The sequence below is a fragment of the Hemibagrus wyckioides genome, linkage group LG06, assembly GCF_019097595.1.
Source record: "Hemibagrus wyckioides isolate EC202008001 linkage group LG06, SWU_Hwy_1.0, whole genome shotgun sequence".
In the NCBI taxonomy this organism is placed as follows: domain Eukaryota; kingdom Metazoa; phylum Chordata; class Actinopteri; order Siluriformes; family Bagridae; genus Hemibagrus; species Hemibagrus wyckioides.
This window is the reverse complement of record NC_080715.1, coordinates 3,527,073-3,552,699: the sequence shown is the minus strand read 5'-3', so window position 1 is coordinate 3,552,699 and position 25,627 is coordinate 3,527,073. Positions and strand designations below refer to the sequence as shown.

Below are 25,627 nucleotides of genomic sequence, written 5' to 3'. Positions count from 1 at the left end.
AGTGCATATAGTACTCAGAATTACCTAACATGAAAATGAGTGAGTTGGGGATTGGTACTATCCATTCCATAGAATTTCATAAAACCAAAAACTACTGTCTATCCTACAAACTTACTTTTGCTGTCTTCTCACTTGGTCCTATTGTTTCTTGTCCCCCAGATCCAGACTTCTCCTTCACAACTGCAATCTAAAACATACAGTAAAATGCTGAAAGTTACACATGGAGCTAGTTAACACCACCTTTTTGCTTGGATACAAGGATATTTATGTTGGCTTACTACCATTTAGAAAAATTAATCCTGCACTGTGGTTATAGGTGGTAGGCACAAAAGTGGGTGTGGCATTCAAGACCCAAAAGTGCAGCAAGATTTATAAACCCATTTTGGTTCAAACATGCATTAAGTGTTAAGGTGCTGTTGTACAATGTTTCCCCACATAAAATAGGCAACAGTAATTTAAACAAAATGGCTACAACAGTAGGTTAAAAATTTAAAATTTATGTATCAGATCCTTGAAACTACATACAAAACACTATATCCAGTGTACTATTAAACCATGTGTGTGCCATACACAACCTGATAAACTCCACATAAATCACTACAGTCCTCATATAGCAGTGTCAATGACACTGACACACACTAGATGTTCCTTTGGTAGAGGCAGTCTGCAATATAGTTCCTAACTGTCCTCATTACACACAGTGTTCCCACAAAACAGGTCTCAGTCATACACAGCATCACATACACAGGCTAACTAAATCCATAATATAGCATCTAAAACTGCATAGACTTCTAGCTCTGAGCACAAGTATTGTTTTCAGTGCAAGGCACTACTCACAGACACACTTCACAGTTACTGTCCATCATTCCCAGTGACTCTAAAGAAACAGAGTCTAAAATTCTAATTCAGAAATTCTAAAAAGTATATGTAAAATCGACAGGTTCTTATTAATCATGTTTTGCTGTAAATTTCCTGTTCTTTTTGTTTGATACCTTCCAGGGTGACTTCTGTTGTTGGTGTAAAGGGGTCTTCCTCAGAAACAGCCTACAAAATTGGTTAATAAACAAGATGGCATGCATGTATTTCTAGATGTCAGTAGACCCGATGATAAACTTTGATTGACGTTCACCCTCCTCACCTCAGTTGATGTAGTAGCACTCATTTCTTGTGGTTGCAGGTGGTGCTTTTCAGCTGCAGTCTGTAAAAATGTATCATAACAACATATATAAAAGCTTGCGAATATAAACAAAAGAAAGTAGCATGTAATGATTTATGTGTGATATCTGCATGTTTAAGCATGGCTTCAGTAACAGTGAAGAGTCATCTTCAGTACCTTGCTTCTCCAAGGCCACTCAGAATCCCCATAGTTGTATGTGATCTCTTCTCCAGGGTTGATGCTCCTAGTTGCAAATAAACTCAGATGAGGCTTTCCCTTTACAGTGATTATTTTCATTTTGCTGTTTGGTTTGATATGGTCATCATTGACAAGTCTCCCAAGGGAACCATCTTCTCTGGCAGCATCAACACTGAAGAATGAAATAAATGACAACATTGGCTGCAATCACATTCTATTCAAAAGTCAACACATTAGCATGACATTATATAAGGAACATTGCAATATTATACATAATTATATTACACATACCATAAGAGTTTTCCATTGAAATGGAATTCAAACATGAATACTTTCAGAGCATCATGATATAAATTTTGTCTCCGATCACATTCCAGTTTGTTTGAGTTGTCCTCTGTATTCCTAAAGAAAATCTCCCTTATTAAACTGGACACAGCTGAATACTCCACAGCCTGAATGAGAAAGAACAGATCTGTAAGGCCAATGTTTTTCAATCCTACCCCTAACACTAGTTTGGTGTTTTCATTCTCAATATTCTTGTTGACCCTAACTGTTAATGAAAAAAACACTAACAAAGAATAATATTTAAATAAATCTTACCCTCGGGGACAAATAAAGTTTTTTGAATTGAATTGAATTCACATCAAATCCATCTTTGTCTTTGCCAGTTGCTGTAAAATCTTCAGCCTCCTTTTTGGGATTTGCTTTCCCTCTCCTCAGCTTTATTTCAGTCATCTTGCTTAAAGAATGCTGTTTTTCCAGGCAGAAGTCATCCTTGTTAAAGTTTACTTGAATAATTTTATCCTTAGGTTGAAGCTTTAACACATTTAGTCTGTATATAAGCCATGGTTCAGTAAAGCACCTTTTCTCTAACCTACTGACTGAACTATCAGCATGCTGAGGAAAAGATGGGCTTTAAACATGCTTTACTTACTCTCATTTACTTTTCACCACTCTAATTTTGAATTAGATTTCACGAAATGAAGTTTACTGGAGCAACGGGACCGAGCAGAAAGACACGACACCACCCTCAATGAAATTATGATTTACTAACTGGATTATCGAGTTAATTATTTAGCCAATTCAGCTATGATGCTGTAATCATGGAGGCTAGAACACTTACAGGAGTAATATATATATATATATATATATATATACTATATTGCCAAAAGTATTCGCTCACCTGCCTTGACTCGCATATGAACTTAAATGACATCCTATTCCTAATCCATAGGGTTCAATATGACGTCGGTCCACCCTTTGCAGCTATAACAGCTTCAACTCTTCTGGGAAGGCTGTCCACAAGGTTTAGGAGTGTGTTTATGGGAATTTTTGACCATTCTTCCAGAAGCGCATTTGTGAGGTCACACACTGATGTTGGACGAGAAGGCCTGGCTCTCAGTCTCCGCTCTAATTCATCCCAAAGGTGTTCTATCGGGTTGAGGTCAGGACTCTGTGCAGGCCAGTCAAGTTCATCCACACCAGACTCTGTCATCCATGTCTTTATGGACCTTGCTTTGTGCACTGGTGCACAGTCATGTTGGAAGAGGAAGGGGCCAGCTCCAAACTGTTCCCACAAAGTTGGGAGCATGGAATTGTCCAAAATGTCTTGGTATGATGAAGCATTCAGAGTTCCTTTCACTGGAACTAAGGGGCCAAGCCCAGCTCCTGAAAAACAACCCCACACCATAATCCCCCCTCCACCAAACTTTACACTTGGCACAATGCAGTCAGACAAGTACCGTTCTCCTGGCAACCGCCAAACCCAGACTCGTCCATCAGATTGCCAGATGGAGAAGCGCGATTCGTCACTCCAGAGAACACGTCTCCACTGCTCTAGAGTCTCTAGAGAGTTTACGTGGCCTACCACTTCGTGGCTGAGTTGCTGTCGTTCCCAAACACTTCCACGTTCTTATAATACAGCTGACAGTTGACTGTGGAATATTTAGGAGCGAGGAAATTTCACGACTGGATTTGTTGCACAGGTGGCATCCTATCACAGTTCCACGCTGGAATTCACTGAGCTCCTGAGAGCGACCCATTCTTTCACAAATGTTTGTAAAAACAGTCTGCATGCCTAGGTGCTTGATTTTATACACCTGTGGCCATGGAAGTGATTGGAACACCTGATTCTGATTATTTGGATGGGTGAGCGAATACCTTTGGCAATATAGTGTATATATATATATGTATATATATATATATATATATATACACACACACGCACGCGCTAACAGGAAGCGACTGACACTAACAGTAGGCCAGAATTGGAAACTGTCGCTAAAAACAAGGAATAGAATCAGCTCCAAAATAAATAAAATAAAAATTAAATACAATAAATAGTTGAACAATCCCCATGCTAACTGATATATGAACTGCCCGTTCAGCCAGTGCAGGCACGCTAAATCACTTAATCTACAAACCATATACTCACATGATGTTCGGGATGACATCATTTAAAGATCAGCAATACTGCACATATTAGCATTGAATATCAAGTGCAAGTGCAACCATGCTAACTTATCGACCGTACATTTTAATTAAACCAAATGCATTATGGTGATGATGATCCAGTACATCTTAATTAAACCAAAATGGATTTACATGTCACCTTATTCATTAAAACATATTTGCACAGTTTTTTTTAATAATTAAACATAAGATAATTAGTAGGGTTGCTAACAAATTGAATTTTAATCCCAATTAGACAGAATTTCAATAAAATATTTCTCAGAATATTAATAAAACAAACTTAACTTTTGCAACATCAGTAATTGCAATATATGTCATAAAGTCAATCTAATTTTATTTACAAAGCTTATTCTCATACCTGGTTTTAAAGATTGTCTGCGTGCTTAGTATTATGGGATGTTCACTTTGATGATACATGGCAAAAAGAGAAACTCCGCCCATAAGAAGGATTACGTAGAATAAATGACACAGATCTCAGCCAATCAGTGCGCTAATTTGGCAATCCAGCGGTAGCCAATCAGGAGTCTCAAAATTTAACGCTGGTGTTAAGTGTATGCAATACCTACACCAGTCTACAGGGGGCATAGACCAGGTTAACACTGTGTTAAGCCACTCTCAAGGTTTTGTGGTGTAATAGGACTTCAAGAGAAAATTTGACTGGGAGTTCCTCTGAAATAGATAAATGCAGCTACATATCAGGAATTATGAGGACACCGGTCCTGTCCTCATAATCCCAAATGTCCCCATAATGTCGGTACTTAAACAGGTCAAAAGTCCCAGTAAACCATAAAAACCAACACACACACACACTACAAACAATCTAAAGATGCCTATTATGATCTATCTGTACATGCCTATTATTGCCTGAATATCTGTACATACACTATATTGCCAAAAGTATTCGCTCACCCATCCAAATAATCAGAATCAGGCGTTCCAATCACTTCCATGGCCACAGGTGTATAAAATCAAGCACCTAGGCATGCAGATTGTTTTTACAAACATTTGTGAAAGAATGGGTCGCTCTCAGGAGCTCAGTGAATTCCAGCGTGGAACTGTGATAGGATGCCACCTGTGCAACAAATCCAGTCGTGAAATTTCCTCACTCCTAAATATTCCACAGTCAACTGTCAGCTGTATTATAAGAACGTGGAAGTGTTTGGGAATGACAGCAACTCAGCCACGAAGTGGTAGGCCACGTAAACTGACGGAGCGGGGTCAGCGGATGCTGAGGCGCATAGTGCAAAGAGGTCGCCAACTTTCTGCAGAGTCAATCGCTACAGACCTCCAAACTTCATGTGACTTTCAGATTAGCTCAAGAACAGTGCGCAGAGAGCTTCATGAAATGGGTTTCCATGGCCGAGCAGCTGCATCCAAGTCATACATCACCAAGTGCAATGCAAAGCGTCAGATGCAGTGGTGTAAAGCACGCCGCCACTGGACTCTAGAGCAGTGGAGACGCGTTCTCTGGAGTGACGAATCGCGCTTCTCCATCTGGCAATCTGATGGACGAGTCTGGGTTTGGCGGTTGCCAGGAGAATGGTACTTGTCTGACTGCATTGTGCCAAGTGTAAAGTTTGGTGGAGGGGGGATTATGGTGTGGGGTTGTTTTTCAGGAGCCCCTTAGTTCCAATGAAAGGAACTCTGAATGCTTCAGCATACCAAGACATTTTGCTCAAGACTGCAATCCCCAGAAACCATGACACACCTGTTCACAATTACCTGCACCCATATAAACACACTACCCACATTCAGTTCAGTCAGTTGTGAAATAACACACCAAGCGTCCTCCAGTGTGTGTTATTTGGGTTTTGATTGTTCGCCTGTCTTTTAATTCACTGTCGGAACTCAGAGTCTGCCTCTGAGTGGACACATCACAGGGTGGTCCAGGGTCTTCCCCAATTTCCTATTATTTACTATTTGCTTAAAAAATTAAACAAACTAATACATAAAAAGGACTCTTCAGGCTTGGGTGAGAAGGAGCAAACTTGGTTTATTGCAGTCAGATAATTCTTCTGAAGATACACTATATTGGCAAAAGTTTTGGGACACCCCTCCGAATCATTGAATTCAGTTGTTGTTTTGCAGGGGCCCCTTAGTTCCAGTGAAAAGAACTCTTAATGCTTCAGCATACCAAGACATTTTGGACAATTTCATGCACACAATACATCTCTTCCTAGAAGATTGGCTGGTGTATCTGCTGAGTAAAGTAGTAGGGCTTATATTGTAATTTCTTCCACAGTTATCCATTGTGGCTCCATAAACCGCAAAGTCTCTGTCTTTTCCGAGAAGCCTGTCTTTATTACTTTGCAAGTGAGAGAGACAGTTTAGAGCCTTCTTTTCCTATGTTGGTGAACAATGCTCCTGTATCAATCCAAAATGGCGCCTGAACATCAATTCCACTTGCTACAATAATTGTTGTGCTGGGTGCAGTGAGGTAGCACATTGCACCAACTCCACCAAATCCTGGGCCCATCCACTGTCCTGCCAAATTTACTCCTCCTTGTGAGCCTCTCATAGGGCCTGGAGGTCCCCTTAGTCCTCCCATAGGGCCTCCTTACATCTCATACTGTAAGTGTGGGCATTCCCATTTTATGTGTCCTGGATCATTGCAATTCCTGCAGCCTCCTCCATGTTCTTCTGTCATCCATGGGTTCCTTGGAGCAGATGTTCTTGTGAACCCTCCTCTGCCCCAGCCCCTACCTTGTCCCCATCCTTGTTGCTGTGGTGGATATTAAAGCCCAACAGGATATCTCATCATTCCAGGTGGGTTCTGATACATATCCAGTGCCTGGTTTTGCAGCAGTGCCAAGATTCACTGCTGGCACTGGACTGAGTGGCTATTTTCTTCTGCTATTGTTTCTTTTATTATATTTTATATTTTATTTTATTTCTTTTATATGTCCTGATGCTATTTCCAAGTCCCCTTCCTTTGCGCACAGAAGAACGGGGTATATTCCTCTCACCCGAGGAGAGTGACTCTCGTTGTATGGTGGCGGCCTTTCTTGTCCCTTCCTTTCCCTTCTCCATTTGTTGATTTGTTGTCCAATCTTTGTGTCTTTTCTGCCTTTTAACTCTTCTTTTTCCATCTCCTTTTTCCTTTCTGCTCTTTCTCAGTTCTTCTTTCTCAAACCATTCTACAATCTCAGTCTTTGTCTTAACACCGTTGTTTTTCTTAATTTCTCCCCAGCATTCTATCCTGGATTTCATTTTCCTGCACTTCTCCACATGAAATGCTCCCTCTGCTGGCCTTTGCAACTCTCCTTTTGTCCGGTCATGCAATTTCTTCATGCATTTTTTGATGTATTTGTCTGTGTCCATATGTTTTGCCATTACAGTTCTGGCAGGTGTGAGAAGACTCTTTTCTCTATCCACTCTGCGGCCCTGTCTGGCCCTTTTAACACTACATCTTGGACCTGGGTTTCTGTTTGCAGTGGACCACGTCAGATGGGTGTTTATCTGCCTTACTGTTACGCTTGGTTTCAGTGGATTCTTTTTTGTCCTATTCTAACAGATCATGTTTGTCAATCAATATTTCAATCAATTATCAACCAATATCAATATACTATGGAATTTTTAAACCATAACCTGAAATGAATGCTAGCTTAATTTTTTAGTTACTCTCAAATGTATCTTGTATATATTTAAAAAATAAAAAATATATAAATAAAATAACAAATAAATAAAAATAAATCAATTAATATCAATCATTCAACCAATCAATCAAACAATATTGCCATTACTAAGTCTAAGTCTCTTTCCACTGCACCACAATTGCTGTCCCTCCAGGGGGCACTCCTGTCCTTTCTAGCCTCTGTATGTGTGTGTGTGTGTGGGTGTCTGTGTGTGTGTGTGTGTCTGTGTGTGTGAGTGAGTGCTGTGTGTCTATGTATATGTATATGTGTGAATGATTTGATTTGATTTGATTTGATTTGATTTGATTTGATTTGATTTGATTTGATTTGATTTGATTTGATTTGATTTGATTTGATTTGATTTGATTTGATTTGATTTGATTTGATTTGATTTGATTTGATTTGATTTGATTTGATTTGATTGGATTGTCTCCCTCTCCCAGTCAGTCTCACAAGCTCCAGTAAGTTAATCATGATGAAATACACTAAAGTTTAACAAAAATCCTTTATAAATTATCAACAGATACAAGGCCATAGTTTTAACACAAACTGTTCTTAACTGTGATTTCTTTTTATAAAAATAAATGTGTAATCTAATTGAAACCTCCTCCGACCTTCATGGAAATTTCTGCTTCTCTGATCTTCCAATATTTTCATCCTTTGTTAAAAAACTATCCTCATATATAAGCAGCTTACTTTCTCAATCTTTGCACATTCAGCTTCGAGCTTGTTTTAGATCATGCTCTGCTTTGCTGTGCCGGTATAGGTCCTGCAGTCCTTGGCTGCTGTGGTTAGCGCTCTTCTTAGTTACACGTCTGTTTGTCTAGTCCACATTATAGGGGAATAAAAATAGATGTGGTAATAGATGTGGTAGCCCTAGGTGTTCTTTCTGTGCAAAGTATTGAGTCCTTATGTAACGGGTATGGAAATTACATATATTACATTTATGTAGAATTACACAAAGAAATGTTCAAATGTGTACCTGATATGCCTGTGTGTACCTTTCCCTTAAAATTTCTGATTGTAATGTTCCAGCCAGACCTATTTTGCTATCTGGGATGAAGCCGACCAACCTCAACTTTCCGAACTGCTGCTCAAGCAGCATCGGAGGGAGGAAAGTGCTTTCTGCCCTCTTTCATGTACATGAGCTTACAGATGGCCATGATAGGCTAGTCTTGGTGTGATAGACAGCATATAGAGCCCCTCCCACTCAGCTCATAACCTTCTGATCACTTTCTTCACTTTATTTTTGTCCTTATAATATTAATGTAATTGTGTTTATTTAAGTTTTTAGAAGTGTCAATTTTTAGCAACAGTTAAATTTAAATAGCAATTTAATCACAAAGGATCCATCTGGATGTGTGCTTGACATGTAACCTGAACCCTTTTATATGATTTCTAATTAAAGATATCATATTAATCTAAATGCAGTTAGCATTTAGGGATAAATATAAAACCAGGTCCAGCAGCCAGCGAGGCTTTCAGGCAGCAGTGGGGTTTTGGACATGTCAGGTTCTTCAGCACAGATCAAACAGGGCATGAAGCTTTCGGCATGAGGCCTGGGTGTCTGAGAACAATAACAACCAGGAGGAATGATAAACCACACCAGGTGTAGGAAGAATGTAGAAAACTCAACCTTCCAGCAGCAAAGGTTCATCAAAAGGACGATCAGTTCTGAGAAATAAACCATGTTTTCATGGACTTTTGTCCTTGTATTACACACTGTAACGTCTTACACGGACTGTACCAATCCAGATCAGCAGAGGGAACCCTGGCTACAGAGTGGAACTGCTGCTTCCTCTCTCACCATCTTCACTCCCTGTTCCATTGCAAATATATTGTTGTAAGGGTTGTCTCAAAGCGCAATCTTTCCTGCACAGCAGGAGAAATGTATATTAATGGTTAAGTTATTTAGTGACAATTTTAAAGCCACGCCCTCAACCTTGTGTCCTCATAGCCCCACGTCCCATAATTTTCACCACTGAAATTATTTCTAGGATTGTGCTCCAAGATTATTAAAAAAAATAAAATAAATTAAATAAAACACACAGTAGTTGGAATATGTAACTTTAATATTTGATGTGGTAAAAAGTTCTGTAGCCATACATCATTCATTCAGAAATCAGACGATAAATGATGTTCTTATTAAACATTCCCACTCACATTTCCCTCAAACATTTAGTCTTGGTGTATCTACATATTAAAGCAGCTTGATTTTAAAAATGTCTGTCGCAGGAATTGGAGTAAATAAACACATCTTCATCTAGAGCTCTGGCTGAACTTATCCGACAGTGAAATTGAATTAAAACTCAACATGCGGTGTTAATAAACATTCATAACACTATAATGTACACATTTTAATCAAAGGAATCCTTGAGGATTTGTGTAACGTTTGTCCAAATGTGATATTTAATTTATATTTTGTAATATGTGTAATTTTATTACATGAAGGAGAGCGAGAGAAAAAAAGCTTATTCAGATTGGGTGATGGAAGGAGTCTCCAGTGTCAGAGCTTTGTAAACATTAGCAGAGTTTATACTTGGTGGGTTTTTTTCTTGGTCACATGACAAGCTGAGTTTTTGTTTTATAAACTTCAAGGTCTTGTGAGGAAATGAATGATTTCAGCAGCTATATATTATATATATAGCTATTATAACGTTAATATATGCTCTATGTTTATATTATGCTATATTACTCCTCACACTGCACTCAGATCCACTAGTACTGGTCTAGATGTATACATCTAGACCAGCGGTAGGCAAGTTTGGTCCGAGAAAGCCGCAGATTTCAGCTCCAGCCCTGAAAAAAAAACTCACCTGCCTGTAGCCTTAGTAATCCTGAAGACCTTGATTAGCTTGTTCAGGTGTGTTTGATTAGGGTCAGAGCTGAAATCTGCAGGATTGCAGCTCTCTAGGACCAAAATTGCCTAGCCCTGAGCTAGACTCTTCTATGTTCTAAGTTCCCCTAGATGTCCGAACAGCCGAGTCACTGACCATCTTCAAACGACGGATGAAGACCTTCCTCTTCCTAAAACACTAGCCTTCCCTGTTTGTTTTATGTATTGTTGTATCTAGATAAAAAAAATAAAAATAAAACAGTTTTCCCAACACAGTATTTAGGGTGATGGTATCCTAAGTCTGTGACCTATTGAACCAGTGTTAATGTATTCAGTGATAGAGACTTGTGCCACACTCTGGATAAGAGCATCGGCCAAATGCCAGAAATGTAAATGTAACATAAGCGAGAACAGGAACTATCATGTTTAACCCACATTAAATGTAACTCTAAATGCATAAAAATTGCACTGTGTCACTGTTTAATAAATAAAAATGGCTGTGATATGAGGGGAGCTAACCATTAAAGGGTGTGCTGTTAAAGGAAAATGATAAATCACTGCTTCATCACACCATACAATTATTGATTACTTTTCTGTAACACACACGACGACACACACAGTGACTTCATGTTCTTTAGTAATTTTCATTTTAAGAGAGAGAATTAAGATCGGCTGGTGAGGGAACGACTGATTGTTATGTTATACATGATATAAATTTTGTAATTTGTAAATATCAACAGATCGGCAGATTTCGGCATTGTTACGTCCATGACAGTTTCATGTAACCACAATATCACACTGAAATGCATGTTTTTTGTAAATACACTCGAGGTCATATGAGACTTTAAACACTTTTAATTGCATAAACGTGAATTTTATGTAAAAAAAAAAAAAAAGACATCCAAGGAGAAACATCTGTATAAGAGACATGACTTATTTTGTGGCATAAATGTTATTTATGTACAAAATTGAAGAATTAATTTAGTTTCTCTGTGTTTCAGATGAGTGCTCGGTCAGATTATCCTTCACGTTTTCTTTATATGAAAGTGCAGCTTTTGAAAACTGTAAATAAAAGTGTGATAAAGTTGCTTACATCCTCCACACATTTCATGACCTTCTGGCTTCATTAGACGTAACTACAAAAACATTGAGTATAAACTAACAGACTGTGCTGGATCAAGAGTTATTCTACTGACTGTGCTGCTGAATGATGAGTGTGGAAGCCATTTTGTTAAATGAAAATGTTAATTATAGTGTGAGTATATTGGTAGGAGAATGTTGGACATGGAGCTGCCAGGCAGGAGGAAAAGAGGAAGGCCAAAGAGGAGGTATATGGATGTAATAAATGAGGATATGAAGCTAGTGGGTGTAAGTGTTGAGGATGCAGGAGAAATATTAAACAAAAAGCAGAATTTTTTTATTTATGTGCTATATAATGTGCATGTGTTGTGAGTGGGATCTATTTTGATATTATTTAATATAAAAAAGTTGGATTTTTATCCGGCTAAGTGAAAAAAACCCCGAGACAACACAAGTGTAAATAAATTAACCTGAATCTTAGGACACAATTATCATTATTTTTCCTAATAAAGCCTTCAGAAACGTTTAGAAAAAAAATCAGTAGACGGTCACTACACTACAGAGACAACATCATGATGAGGAGTCATCATCATGCTTGACCAAGCAATGTGCTGCATTCTTTTAGCTCCGCCCACATGTCTTTTTTCAGTTCTGTCCGCAGCCCTGGTCAAATTAAATCAAACACAGACTGATTGCAGATGTGTTCATGTCTTGAGGAAAAACTTCGTTCTGAAAAAGTTTGTGCTGCAATTTCGTTTATTAGGTATAAATAGCATAGTGGCAGTTTTATTGAATATTAGCTAGCATTAGCGTAAAGCAGGTTAGAATGTATTAAAAAATAAAATATTTATAAAAAAAAGTTGATTACTGTTATTTTATTCCCTAATGTAGTCCATTAGGATTAGTTCTAGGTTTCGGCTGAGAACTTTTTGGACAGAAAATTCCTTAAAACATTCCGACTCAGACATCAGCTGACGTAATTTTTTTTTTTTTTTTTTTAAACCAGTGCTGGTGATCTTGGAGTGGTGGAGCTATTACTAAAGTAAGAGTACGATAAGGAAAAACACAGAAATATGGAAAGATGGATTCATTAGTGTAATGTGATGTACCTCACTGTCTTCTACTAGCACTGCTCGACTGGTCCCACCATCTCTCAGGGTAAAAGGTAGGTATACATCTAGACTCTTCTCTGTTCTGGCAACGAGGTGCTGAAATAACACCTAGATGTCCAACTGACCATCTTCAAACGATGGCTGAAGACCTACCTCTTCCTGAAGCACTTAAACTTAGGTCTTATTTTTACTGTTTGTTTTTATATATAGCTGATGGTATCCTAAATCTGTGACCTATTGAACCAGTGTTAATGTATTCACTGATAGATACTTCGAAGCACTTTTGTACATCGGTCTTGTATAAGAGCATCTGCTAAATGCCAGAAATGTAAATGTAAATGATGATGGAAAACCAGCACATGTTGTAAAACCACTGAAATTAAATGGAAACTTCATTATATGAATATGGAAAATTGTATATTAATGCTAAAATGATTATTTAAACTACTGCAAGGTTGATAATTAATTCATACAAGTAATTAACCTCAGATATGTGATTTAGGGATGGCAAGTCCCCCCCAAGCCCCACCCATGTGGCCACGCCCCTGCAGGTGGACGCATGTCTCTGGAGCAGGTTATTCCAGGTGAGCTCAGGTCTCTGTCTGTCAGGTCCATGTCTCCCATCAGAATTAATGATCCATAATATTTAAGATTTCGAGCTTACACTCATCGCCTTCCTCCTTTAGCGCTCCCAGGTGCTTTATTCTGTAAAAAAAACTTTAAAATCTTAGTTGTAAAACACAAGACTTTGTTAATTAAGGCTTTATGATTGAGCAGAAGACTCAGTTGTCATGATACTCTAATACGAGAAGCCTGTAAAGTGTCATAACAAAATATGACATCAACCAAATGACCCGTGATTCAGGGGTCAGGTCAGCTTGACATTGAAACCAGCAATCTTTACTATAGCTTAGAGAATAGTGACTTTATAACAAGTGACATAAAGTGACATAAAGCTTCATAAATACATCTTGGCACTCAGATCAAGTTAAAATAGCACCTACGTCAAGTGACATTCAGCTGCCTCAGGTGTTACGCCAACTTTATGTCAAATAATTAACAAACACACTTGTAATAACAGACGATGCTTGTTGTAATAAATGTTTATAACAATATGTTATGTATCAGGGCTTATGCAGGTGTTATATAGCTTTCTGAGTAAAGCGTTACAGTATCATCTAAAGAAAAACACTGAAGTGATTGGAAGGTTGTTGGAAAAAAGCCAAAGTGTTGGTTTTTATCGCATTTCAGTTATACCACCTAATATCTATGAGATCAGTGAGCTTTTCCTGTCTACATACCACAGAGTTTCTCAAACTGACACAGTTTCCTGCATCATCATCATCATCATCATCATCATCCCTCGCATTATTGCTCACAGTATCACATCACACTGTTTGATTTGAACAAGAACTAGGTAATGGATCCAGATTTTGCTGTTCTGTAATTGTGTATGTGTGTGTGTGTGTTTGTGTGTGAGACACAAGAGATTGGGTGTACACACATGGAAACGTTCAGGAAAGCACTAATAACAATAATCAGTCACGGATTTGCTGGTTTTTGAAGGAGAAATGGAAAAATTACGTCCTCTGTAACAGGAAGAGGGAAGTCAATGATGGAATGATGTGTTTGAATCATGAGGTGGCTTCCTGGGTAGGCTTCCTTCACCATGCCCTTCGGAGATAAGGAGATGACGTATTTACCTCAAATGATAGAGGATGCAGAAGTACTCAAAGTAAAAAATTCTCCTTGATGTCTATGAAATATGACCGACCAAACTGTGAAGAAAGGAATCTCTTAGCAAAGTGTGTGAGTTTAATTACTGTTGTTGGTTTACATAAAGCTTCTCCCTATTCTGAGGCATCCAGAGAGTGTGCCAGCTCCAGTTGTGTTCCATTTCATTTCAGACCTTCAGTGAGAAGAGGCTCCCCAGATTCTGCGAGGATCCCGAGTTGAATTCTGCTTTATGAAGATTTTGGACATTTGAAGAGAAGATGCCAACCCCATGAGGACTTTGAGGGCAACAACCTCTTAATTAATACACAAAATAACATGCTACATATGCTGGATCTCCATCATTGAGCATTTAGAGGAGTTGGTGTTAAACCTATAATGAAGTCAGATGTTGAGCTAATTTATGAGTTGCTCAGAAGCTCCAGCTGTTGACTATATGACTGTTGAAAGGACATTATTTATAATCACACTCTGGTGTCAAGAAATGAGGATGAGGTTCGTTTTTGAGTCTAGTTCCTCTCAAGTTTTTTTCCTCTTATCATCTAAGGGAGTTTTTCCTTGCCACAGTCACCTCAGGCTATATTGCACTATATTGCATAATACACTATATTGCCAAAAGTTCTGGGATATCTGCCTTTACACGCACATGAATGTAATATGGAGTTGTCCCGCCTCAACTCTTCTGGGAAGGCTTTCCACAAGGTTTAGGAGTGTGTTCATGGGAATTTTTGACCATTCCTCTAGAAGCACATTTGTGAGGTCAGACACTGATGTTGGACGAGAAGGTCTGGCTCACAGTGTCCACTCTAATTCATCCCAAAGGTGTTCTATGGGGTTGAGGTCAGGACTCTGTGCAGGACAGTCAAGTTCCTCCACACCAAACTCACTCATCCATGTCTTTATGGACCTTGCTTTGGTCACTGGTGTGCAGTCATGTTGGAACAGGAAGGGGTCATCCCCAAACTGTTCCCACAAAATGTCTTGGTATGAAGCTGAAGCATTAAGAGTCTGGAGGGGTGTCCCAAAACTTATGGCAATATAGTGAAAATTTAAATATAAGTAACTTTTTATTCTATATTTATGTTTAAAGTAGCTTTGAGACAATGTCCATTGTTAAAAGTGCTATACAAATGAAATTGAATTGAACAAATACAAAAATGACCCTGACTTTTGTTTGGTAGAAATTGTGGCTTAGATGTTAAACAAATATTAATGAATAAACAAAACAATAAGAGCTAATGAACTCGTTTTTTTCGGGGGGGTAGGCATTTTCCACTAATCTGAAATGAATAATATTTTCAGAAAAAGAAGTAAACCAGAATAGTAGACAGTGCAGTACATAGCTTCATTAAAGACATTTTTTTGGTTAAGTGCAATGTAATAAGCAGGAACCTATTTTGATATTACATTAAAATTAAATAAACTGGATTTTATTCTCGCTAAGGGAACAGAACATTTTAGATTCAAACATTTCTTTCCCAACAACAACAAAAAATAATAATGTCAGTAATGAACCCTGCCCTCACACTGGCTTTCAAACGTCCCACTGCTGATTGTCCGCATGCTGTCATTTAATCTCTTAAAGACAAATCATAAAATCTCATAGACTGATTTCAATGTTTCAAACACACAGCGATTTCGCATTAAACAGAACTTTTTACAATCTTTTTTACAATTTCTTTGATTTAATCAAATCAAAGAAAGTAGAAAGTATCATGCAGTTAATTATGACTGAATAAGAATAATGTACATGAGTTGTTTTTCTTACTCCAATCCAGAGATTGTTATATGGGAATTTATGGTGAGACCATGGTTTATTGAACGAATAGTTTCTGTATAGTATACAAAAAGCTATGCTTAGCCATAGCCTGTTCATAGCTTTTTGAACCACTGAACAAATTCTGAACCAAATGTTTGAGTATTATAGTGCATGGCCTTGAGATCTCAGCGGTACATTCCTCACTCAGAATTATTTGTTCTTTGCTGTCAAATGACATTATTATTATTATTATTACCAATACATTTTATTCTGTAAATGACATCTACAAAAATGAAACATTTATTTTCATCCATTCACTTGAATTCTGTTGCTTGAAATGTTTCCAATTCCAATCCAAGCTCTTTGCCAGTGAATACACACCATAAAATATGATTGGCTTAGAGGAAAAGTGACAGGAGGTCTTGCCAATCAATGCCATCAAGTAGACTGGACATCCGTCACTGTCAGTCAGTAGAAGCTGGAACCGGAAGCCATGTAACGTATAACATGACAGATACACAAAAAAGTAAATATTTATAAATATTTTGTCATTAAAGAGAAACAGCACTCTGTATGTATGATATATGTATAAACTCGATGTGATAAAAAAAATTCCATGTCCTGATCATTTGTTAATCACATATTCCTTTAATCGCTGATTTAATCAGAGTCAAAACACAGGCGTAGGTCAGATAATGAACAAACAGAATGTTCTGTTCAGACCCGTGAAACTGGAAACAGGCAGAAATCCAACAACTGCAACAATCCTGGGCAAAATGGTGTGGCAGAGACCTGAGTTTAATGATTGTAACTTAATATAGTAACGAATCCCACTCTCAGTGTTTATAATGATTTATAATCCCACTCTCAGTGTTTATAATGATTTACAATCCCACTCTCAGTGTTTATAATGATTTATAATCCCACTCTCAGTGTTTATAATGATTTATAATCCCACTCTCAGTGTTTATAATGATTTACAATCCCACTCTCAGTGTTTATAATGATTTACAATCCCACTCTCAGTGTTTATAATGATTTACAATCCCACTCTCAGTGTTTATAATGATTTATAATCCCACTCTGTGTTTATAATGATTTACAATCCCACTCTCAGTGTTTATAATGATTTACAATCCCACTCTCAGTGTTTATAATGATTTACAATCCCACTCTCAGTGTTTATAATGATTTACAATCCCACTCTCAGTGTTTATAATGATTTATAATCCCACTCTGTGTTTATAATGATTTACAATCCCACTCTCAGTGTTTATAATGATTTACAATCCCACTCTCAGTGTTTATAATGATTTACAATCCCACTCTCAGTGTTTATAATGATTTATAATCCCACTCTGTGTTTATAATGATTTACAATCCCACTCTCAGTGTTTATAATGATTTATAATCCCACTCTCAGTGTTTATAATGATTTATAATCCCACTCTGTGTTTATAATGATTTACAATCCCACTCTCAGTGTTTATAATGATTTACAATCCCACTCTCAGTGTTTATAATGATTTACAATCCCACTCTCAGTGTTTATAATGATTTATAATCCCACTCTCAGTGTTTATAATGATTTATAATCCCACTCTCAGTGTTTATAATGATTTATAATATGGATCTATTTAAATTTTAAATCCTATCATTTTCATTCTGAAGTTTTTATATTCCTGTAAAGCTGGAATGAAATCTCTGCACCACTAAGTCACCACTGCTGGGTCATTGAGCACAGCTCAGATGTATAAATGAGATAAAATTTGCTCTGGACAATTTTTTACAATTTTTTTTATTTTTCTAAGATAATGAGTGATGGTGTGTGTAGATAAGAGCCTGAAATGTTTTCCTCAACAAACATCATTTCTTTACGACTGAAGAAAGAAAGACATGAACGTCTTAAATGACAAGGGGGTGAGGAAACTATCTGTAGATAATTAAAAAACAATCTCCTCGTATTCTGCTTAAGGTTTTGGTAAAAGACTAGAGCCGAACCTGATTATCTCATACACACACACACACACACACACACACACACACACACAGACACCCACCCACCCACACCCCCACCCACACACACACACACACAGACACACACACACACACACACACACACACACACACACACACACACACACACACACACACACACACACACACACACACACACACACACACACACACACACACACACACACACACACACACAAACACACTGAAACACAAACACACTGAAACACAAACACACTGAAACACAATAGGGTTTAGAGGTCATTAAGTTAGAAGGAAAAATGAAATAATAGTTACAGGATGTGGGCTCAATCATGTCCCTTAAGAGGTCTTGGTGGAGTTCGGTTTCCGAATTCAGGCTTAAACGAAAGATAGTTAAGGAAAATAAACACTCATGATTCTGTAGTAAAACACTCAGCAGCAGGGGGGTGAGATAAGGTGGGGTTACTGAAGCTTAATAATGTACCGAAGTGTTTGATTTCCTGTTCCCGCTCATGTTATAGCAGCGATAAACGACCATTCTCTCACAAGCTTCTACTATTTTATCTCTGTTGAAGTTAATAAGACAAAAAACAGAGAAATTCCTCTGTCCTGAAGATGTTCAGGGGGAAAAAATAAAGTTTACTAGAATTTAATGGTGCTGTAGTCTAATGCAGAAAACTCAATCGAGCCACTGAGCTCGTAATCGTACTCATGAAATCGTGTAAAGTGTCTTCCGGTGTCAGCATTCCTGCCACCACACACACACACACACACACACACACACAGAGTTGTTTTAGCAATCACAATAACAGCAGCTGAACCCAGAGACCCACATTTATGCTTCTGAACTCCAGAGTGACGTTTCCTTTAAACACAGAAATCAGAGCAGATTCATTTCACACTTACAGAAGAGCTCTGAGTGACTGACTCTAAGACACAAGGACATGAGTCCAGCTGTGGAGAATCACTGAAATCATACAGGAGCACTAAAGGTCAGTCTCTCACAGAGCCATGCAGGAAACATGCCCTCTGTGACCTGATTTCCAAACCCGTCCTCCCAGAACCACTTTATAAGACACAGAACAAACTCCATAAACCATCAGGCTGTTTACTGAGACCCCAGATAAAGATGATAATGTGTGTGTGTGTGTGCTTGCTGGGTCTGTGTACCTTTTGGTCATTGAACAAGACACATCACCCTTTTACACACACACACACACAATTTAACCTTTATTTACTTATTTACTTAAATATAATTTTAGGTATCTGCTGTCGGTGTTAATATCAGCGTACATGGTCTCTCTCTCCCTCTCTCCCTCTCTCTCTCTATATCTGCCCCCCTTCTCTCTCTCCCTCTCTCTCCCCCTGTTGTGAAAGCCAACACTAAGGAAAAATCTTCTCTAGTTTGATCTGATTCATGTTCACATATTAATACCAACTTGGCGTGAATGAACAGTTATGTCTGCATTGTTGTCTGTTACCATGACAACAGAGGCAAACCCGGTCTTTCCCCTGCTGCCGTAAAACCAGCTTATCAAAGAATAAACCAGTGAGCAACGTGACATAACCACGCAATGATGGACAAACCGGATTGGTTAGTAAATCAGATTAGTCACACAAGAGAGGAACTAAATCTTGACTAAATTTTTTAAAATAAAATTTCAATGACCAAAATGTAGACTGACCCATCATTAATGTTGTTGGTGATTTACAAGGAAAACTTGTGTAAATGATGATTTCATATTTTAAGGCTTTTTGTATGCATCTAGCTCTCACCTGGATTCTGTAGATACACTATATTGCCAAAAGTATTCGCTCACCTGCCTTGACTCGCATATGAACTTAAGTGACATCCCATTCCTAATCCATAGGGTTCAATATGACGTCGGTCCACCCTTTGCAGCTATAACAGCTTCAACTCTTCTGGGAAGGCTGTCCACAAGGTTTAGGAGTGTGTTTATGGGAATTTTTGACCATTCTTCCAGAAGCGCATTTGTGAGGTCACACACTGATGTTGGACGAGAAGGTCTGGCTCTCAGTCTCCGCTCTAATTCATCCCAAAGGTGTTCTATCGGGTTGAGGTCAGGACTCTGTGCAGGCCAGTCAAGTTCATCCACACCAGACTCTGTCATCCATGTCTTTATGGACCTTGCTTTGTGCACTGGTGCACAGTCATGTTGGAAGAGGAAGGGGCCAGCCCCACACCATAATCCCCCCTCCACCAAACTTTACACTTGGCACAATGCAGTCAGACAAGTACCGTTCTCCTGGCAACCGCCAAACCCAGACTCGTCCATCAGATTGCCAGATGGAGAAGCGCGATTCGTCACTCCAGAGAACGCGTCTCCACTGCTCTAGAGTCCAGTGGCGGCGTGCTTTACACCACTGCATCCGACGCTTTGCATTGCACTTGGTGATGTATGGCTTGGATGCAGCTGCTCGGCCATGGAAACCCATTCCATGAAGCTCTCTGCGCACTGTTCTTGAGCTAATCTGAAGGCCACATGAAGTTTGGAGGTCTGTAGCGATTGACTCTGCAGAAAGTTGGCGACCTCTTCGCACTATGCGCCTCAGCATCCGCTGACCCCGCTCCGTCAGTTTACGTGGCCTACCACTTCGTGGCTGAGTTGCTGTCGTTCCCAAACACTTCCACGTTCTTATAATACAGCTGACAGTTGACTGTGGAATATTTAGGAGCGAGGAAATTTCACGACTGGATTTGTTGCACAGGTGGCATCCTATCACAGTTCCACGCTGGAATTCACTGAGCTCCTGAGAGCGACCCATTCTTTCACAAATGTTTGTAAAAACAGTCTGCATGCCTAGGTGCTTGATTTTATACACCTGTGGCCATGGAAGTGATTGGAACACCTGATTCTGATTATTTGGATGGGTGAGCAAATACTTTTGGCAATATAGTGTATGTATCTGGACTTCACTCTCTTTGCATCTCTTCTCTCTTTATTTAACAAGAACTTCGCCTGATTCAGTTTCTGCTTCACTTCATGAAAACGTTTAAACCTTAATTACCTCTGAAAACCATTTCATCTTGTGTGCTGACCTTCTGCCTTAACATAAAAAATAGTAAGACATTAAAGTTGTGTTTTGTGCCATAGTGAGTACTGGAAACTCAGATCTTTCACACTTCCTGTATTAGTCTGTTTCTCGCTTTTGAAACAGGGTTAGAACACACCAGGGGTCCATTCAAACACACTATACTATACATACAGCAGTCTGAAGGCTACTGGTTTAGGAAATGATCCAGAAATCAGAGAAAAATGAAAGAGGACGTTGACCCTATGGAGCGTGGGCTTCCTCCTGTCATTGTTAATTTCACTGTGTTAAGAGATTAATAGTACACACACACACACACAAACACACACACACACACACACACACAAACACATGCACAGACTTTGCCATTGTCACGTCAGGCTTGCTCATTAGGGATAAAATAAGGATAAAAAAATAACTTAACTTTAAACTTTTTCATTTTTTTTCAGTGTTTCTATAAGCTGCTTTGAGATGATGTCCATTGTTGAAAGCTCTATACACAAATAAATGGAGTTGAATTGAATTGAATTGAACTTACCATTACTGCGCAGAACACACTTCCACAGGCAGACACACATGCAGATGATCAGCAGGAAGGCCACCGCAGTCACCGAGATCAGGATGGTCAGAGCTGTTCCAACTGACAGACACAATCCAGTTATTCGTCTCATTTTAATTAAAATAAACTAAAACACAACACATCCTCATGTACCGAAGGCTTATGGGTATAAATTATAGAGCAGAGCTAAGAAGTGCATACATTCACATTTGTATTAGAAACGTGTTTAAGTTTAGTTTAGTATAAGCAATGAAATCATTTTGCTCGTTTTGGCTGAGAAACTTTTAAATTTTTTTCTTAAATCTGACTGAACACATGTTCCTAGTTTTCATTGTGTGTATTTCAGTAATGTAGATGAAATAAAACTCAAAAGAATTTAAGAAATAAACTCATTTCCATTCATAAATCTCTTCATATTCTCTCACTAACATATTAACGCTAATGCTAACTAACGCTTCATACCTACAGTGACCAATCACAGCCCTCTGCTGCATTCGGGGGCGTGGCTAGAGTCTGTGAAGCGAAAAAGAACTAGCAGAATATTTAACAGCCATTAACCTATAAGAGCACATTGCTTCTTGCACTGATGTGTAACGTCTGGGACCCCCGCCCTATGCGGGGCTCGACCCCAGACGCCCGTGGTGTGTGTGCGCACGCCAGCACACGGTGTAATGAGACCCATGTGCAGGATTCAGCGAAGCACTGCTTTTATTACATTTAAGACACGACATAGGGAAACAAACGTAACACAAGACATGGCGTGGTTAACTAAACAAAACAAAACCTAGACCTTAGCTTGGACATGGAACCTAGCAAACAAAACCAACAGAAACCACGGTACAGATAACAATCATGGACAAGGACACAAACACAAGGATCCCTATTTATAGGGGTAAACATTAGGGCTAATGGGATACAGGTGACAATCAGGATAGGAACAATAGGAAGGGCGTAACAAAAGACACACAAAGAAGCAGCGCCCTCTCTGGGCCTGGCAGGGAACTGTCCAGCTGTTCCTGACATAACCCCCTCCTCTAAGGCGCAGCTCCCGAAGCGCCCAACCTCCGCCTAGGGGATGCCTCAGGAGTAGGCGGAAGATATAGTTCATAGAGGGGAGATGCAAGGCCTGATGTAGTTCATAAATGCAGTCTACGGCGATGCCCCAGGTCCCAGGGGTAAGTTGACATCCGGCCCTGGAAAGAAACGGGAGGGAAGCGTCTTCCACCCGTGGTGCCGAGCGACGTCCTCCACGGAAACTCCATCGCGGAGCGGCGTCCCCGGCTGACAAGGTGGTGGAAGCCCGCCTCCAGTGGGACCGATAAAAAGGGGGTGTCCCCCATGGCCTGAAGTCGAGCGACGTCCTCCTTGTAAATTCCCTGGGGGAGCGACGTCCTCGACCATAACGAAGATGGGGACACCTCCCTGGGGAAACGGGGAAAAGGATCCGCCGGATGCCATCCACCGGTTATCCAGGGCTCTAGCCAGCAGACTGCAAATCCTTACCGAAGACAGGAACTAGCTGGGAATCCCGCTGGGTCTCAGAGATGGTCCATGATTCTGTAACGTCTGGGACCCCCGCCCTATGCGGGGCTCGACCCCAGACGCCTGTGGTGTGTGTGCGCACGCCAGCACACGGTGTAATGAGACCCATGTGCAGGATTCAGCGAAGCACTGCTTTTATTACATTTAAGACACGACATAGGGAAACAAACGTAACACAAGACATGGCGTGGTTAACTAAACAAAACAAAAACAAAACCTTAGCTTGGACATGGACCCTAGCAAACAAAACCAACAGAAACCACGGTACAGATAACAATCATGGACAAGGACACAAACACAAGGATCCCTATTTATAGGGGTAAACATTAGGGCTAATGGGATACAGGTGACAATCAGGATAGGAACAATAGGAAGGGCGTAACAAAAGACACACAAAGAAGCAGGCTTCCAAGGTTCACCTGCCAGCGCCCTCTCTGGGCCTGGCAGGGAACTGTCCAGCTGTTCCTGACAGATAGGGGGCGCTGTATTGTGTTATTTTCTTTTTCTTCTATTACAGAGTGGAAAAAATGGCTCCATGTTTGACTTTTGTTACCAGAATGCTAGCTAGCTAACTGTGCCGATTGACATATACTGACCTGAGAAGAGTGAACTGTAGGGTCTGTGTTGTAGATTTAATTGAACATGTCTGTCTTATTTATTATAATTGGTTTATTTATTTTTCTGAAACCTTACAACCTTTAGCCGAATACAGCATTACCTGACCACACCCCTTTTTTCTAGAAAGTTTATACAGCACGGTGAATAATAATCATCTAAGATAAGACTGCTGTGTAAAAATAGTCTCAAAGACAGAGCACTTCTTTTTCCACTGTAGATTTATTACTATGTAGTGACAAATTCTGGGACATGTTATGGAGAATTTCCACATCTCAGCAGTGACCTGTGTGTGTGTGTGTGTGTGTGTGTAGCATCTCTAAAACCTTCCTCTGTGAGAAACATTTTGAGATGTTTTCTTGGCATTAAAGCACCAGATGATATTCATTCCTGCTGTAGCAGCTGCAAGCGTGAGAATGTGGTCACGAAAAATAGATGGAGAAAACGATGAGCTGAAGCACCAGAGATTGCGAAATTGTAGCTAGTGGGCATGTGGTAGTAAGTAGATCATTTTACAATAATAGTACCTGCTAAAATACTTTATGTTTACAGAAAATAACTGATCAGAATGCTTTTGTGCTGTATAAAGTGTCTCATTAGTGTAACCATGACAACACTTTTACCAGTCTGAGCTTGTATTAGCTAACAAACTAGCCTAGTGCACTGAAAACAGACACATTACCACTGATCAATTCTACCATGTGTGTGTTTTAATCAACCTAAATGTAACACTGTAGTTATGCTGCAGTTCCCATCAGCTCCAACTTCAACATCCTCCTGAGATTCCACTCTAACTGGTTTACTTTAATTCTGCGGAACCTGATCGCACTCGTTCTACATCATTCAATCTAGTCATGTAAACTAAACATAACATTCTTTCTTAAATCTGACTGAGCACATGTGTGTGTGTTCTTGAGATTAGAGTCATTACTATCAGTAAAGCAGATGAAATGAAACTAAAGAGAATTGGAGAGATGAAGCCATTACCATTCATAAATCTCTTCATATACTCTCACTAACACGACTCACCTTTTAACCCACTGTCTGTTTGCTTGCCCCCTGAGCTGCGACCTTATTGGTCACGAGAATAAAAATAACCCTCGGTATCATTCAGAGCTTCCTGTAGTTTTATGTGTGGTGGTTGAGGAAAGAAAAACAAGCTGATGGCTCAGTCCTTTTAAAGAACTTCTGACTCTGATAAACAGACGCACGATACACACCAAGTTGCTTCAAAATTATAAAACGGTTCATTTTACAATTAATTAAATCTTTCATAGAGAAGTGTCTCATAACATGGATTATCATCTTCTAAATAATTTAGCTCAACAGGCCCCGCCCCCTTTCTTCTGTTGGCTCACACATGGTTACGTCAGAGAATGTTTGAGATTTTACTCACTCTTGGTGTTCATGGACACGGAGATGGCCGACTCCAGGCCTTTGTGGTGGACGAGACATTTGACGGAGACGTCCTTCAGCAGGCTGGCCTGCACCATGAGCGTGCTGATGACCAGTGTCGTCCCGTCGTCCTGCTGTGTGACTGTGGACACCGGGGCTCCCAGCGTCCTGTTATCCCTCTCCACGTTCCACACGATCTCAGCTTTGGGGCGAGCCACGGCAGTGCAGTTCGCCTCTATCACACCTGGAGACACGGTTTTGTAGCTCACCTGAGGTTTGGGGAGAACTGCAGAGAAAAAGCAATAACACAAGGAAAGAATGCGATTATAGATTTTTGGAGAAAACATCTATTAGATCAGACAATCTGAGACTGTGGGAATGTGTGTGTGTGTGTGTGTGGAATGACTGGAACGCATTAGCAGGGAAATCTAATGTTGAATCTGGCATTAGACAGAATAATCCACACAGAAGCGTTTTTCTAC

At 39.5% G+C, this 25,627-nt stretch overlaps 1 protein-coding gene across 2 annotated transcripts in view; it reads right to left on the bottom strand.

Moving 5' to 3' along the window:
• Window positions 1–9,515: 9,515 nt before the first annotated feature.
• The window catches only part of zgc:113337 (uncharacterized protein LOC503741 homolog), a 26,679-nt gene continuing 10,567 nt past the window's right edge, over window positions 9,516–25,627 (bottom strand). The window contains exons 6-8 of one of the 2 annotated variants that reach the window (XM_058392698.1): window positions 25,147–25,431; window positions 21,573–21,674; window positions 9,516–13,194 (exon numbers count right to left, since the gene is read on the bottom strand). In XM_058392698.1, the coding sequence (XP_058248681.1) occupies window positions 13,190–13,194; window positions 21,573–21,674; window positions 25,147–25,431 (392 nt within the window). In that variant the 3' untranslated portion in view covers window positions 9,516–13,189. Of the gene's footprint in view, window positions 13,195–13,576; window positions 16,461–21,572; window positions 21,675–25,146; window positions 25,432–25,627 lie in introns of those variants that run through there. The other variant, XM_058392697.1, reaches the window with a different exon arrangement.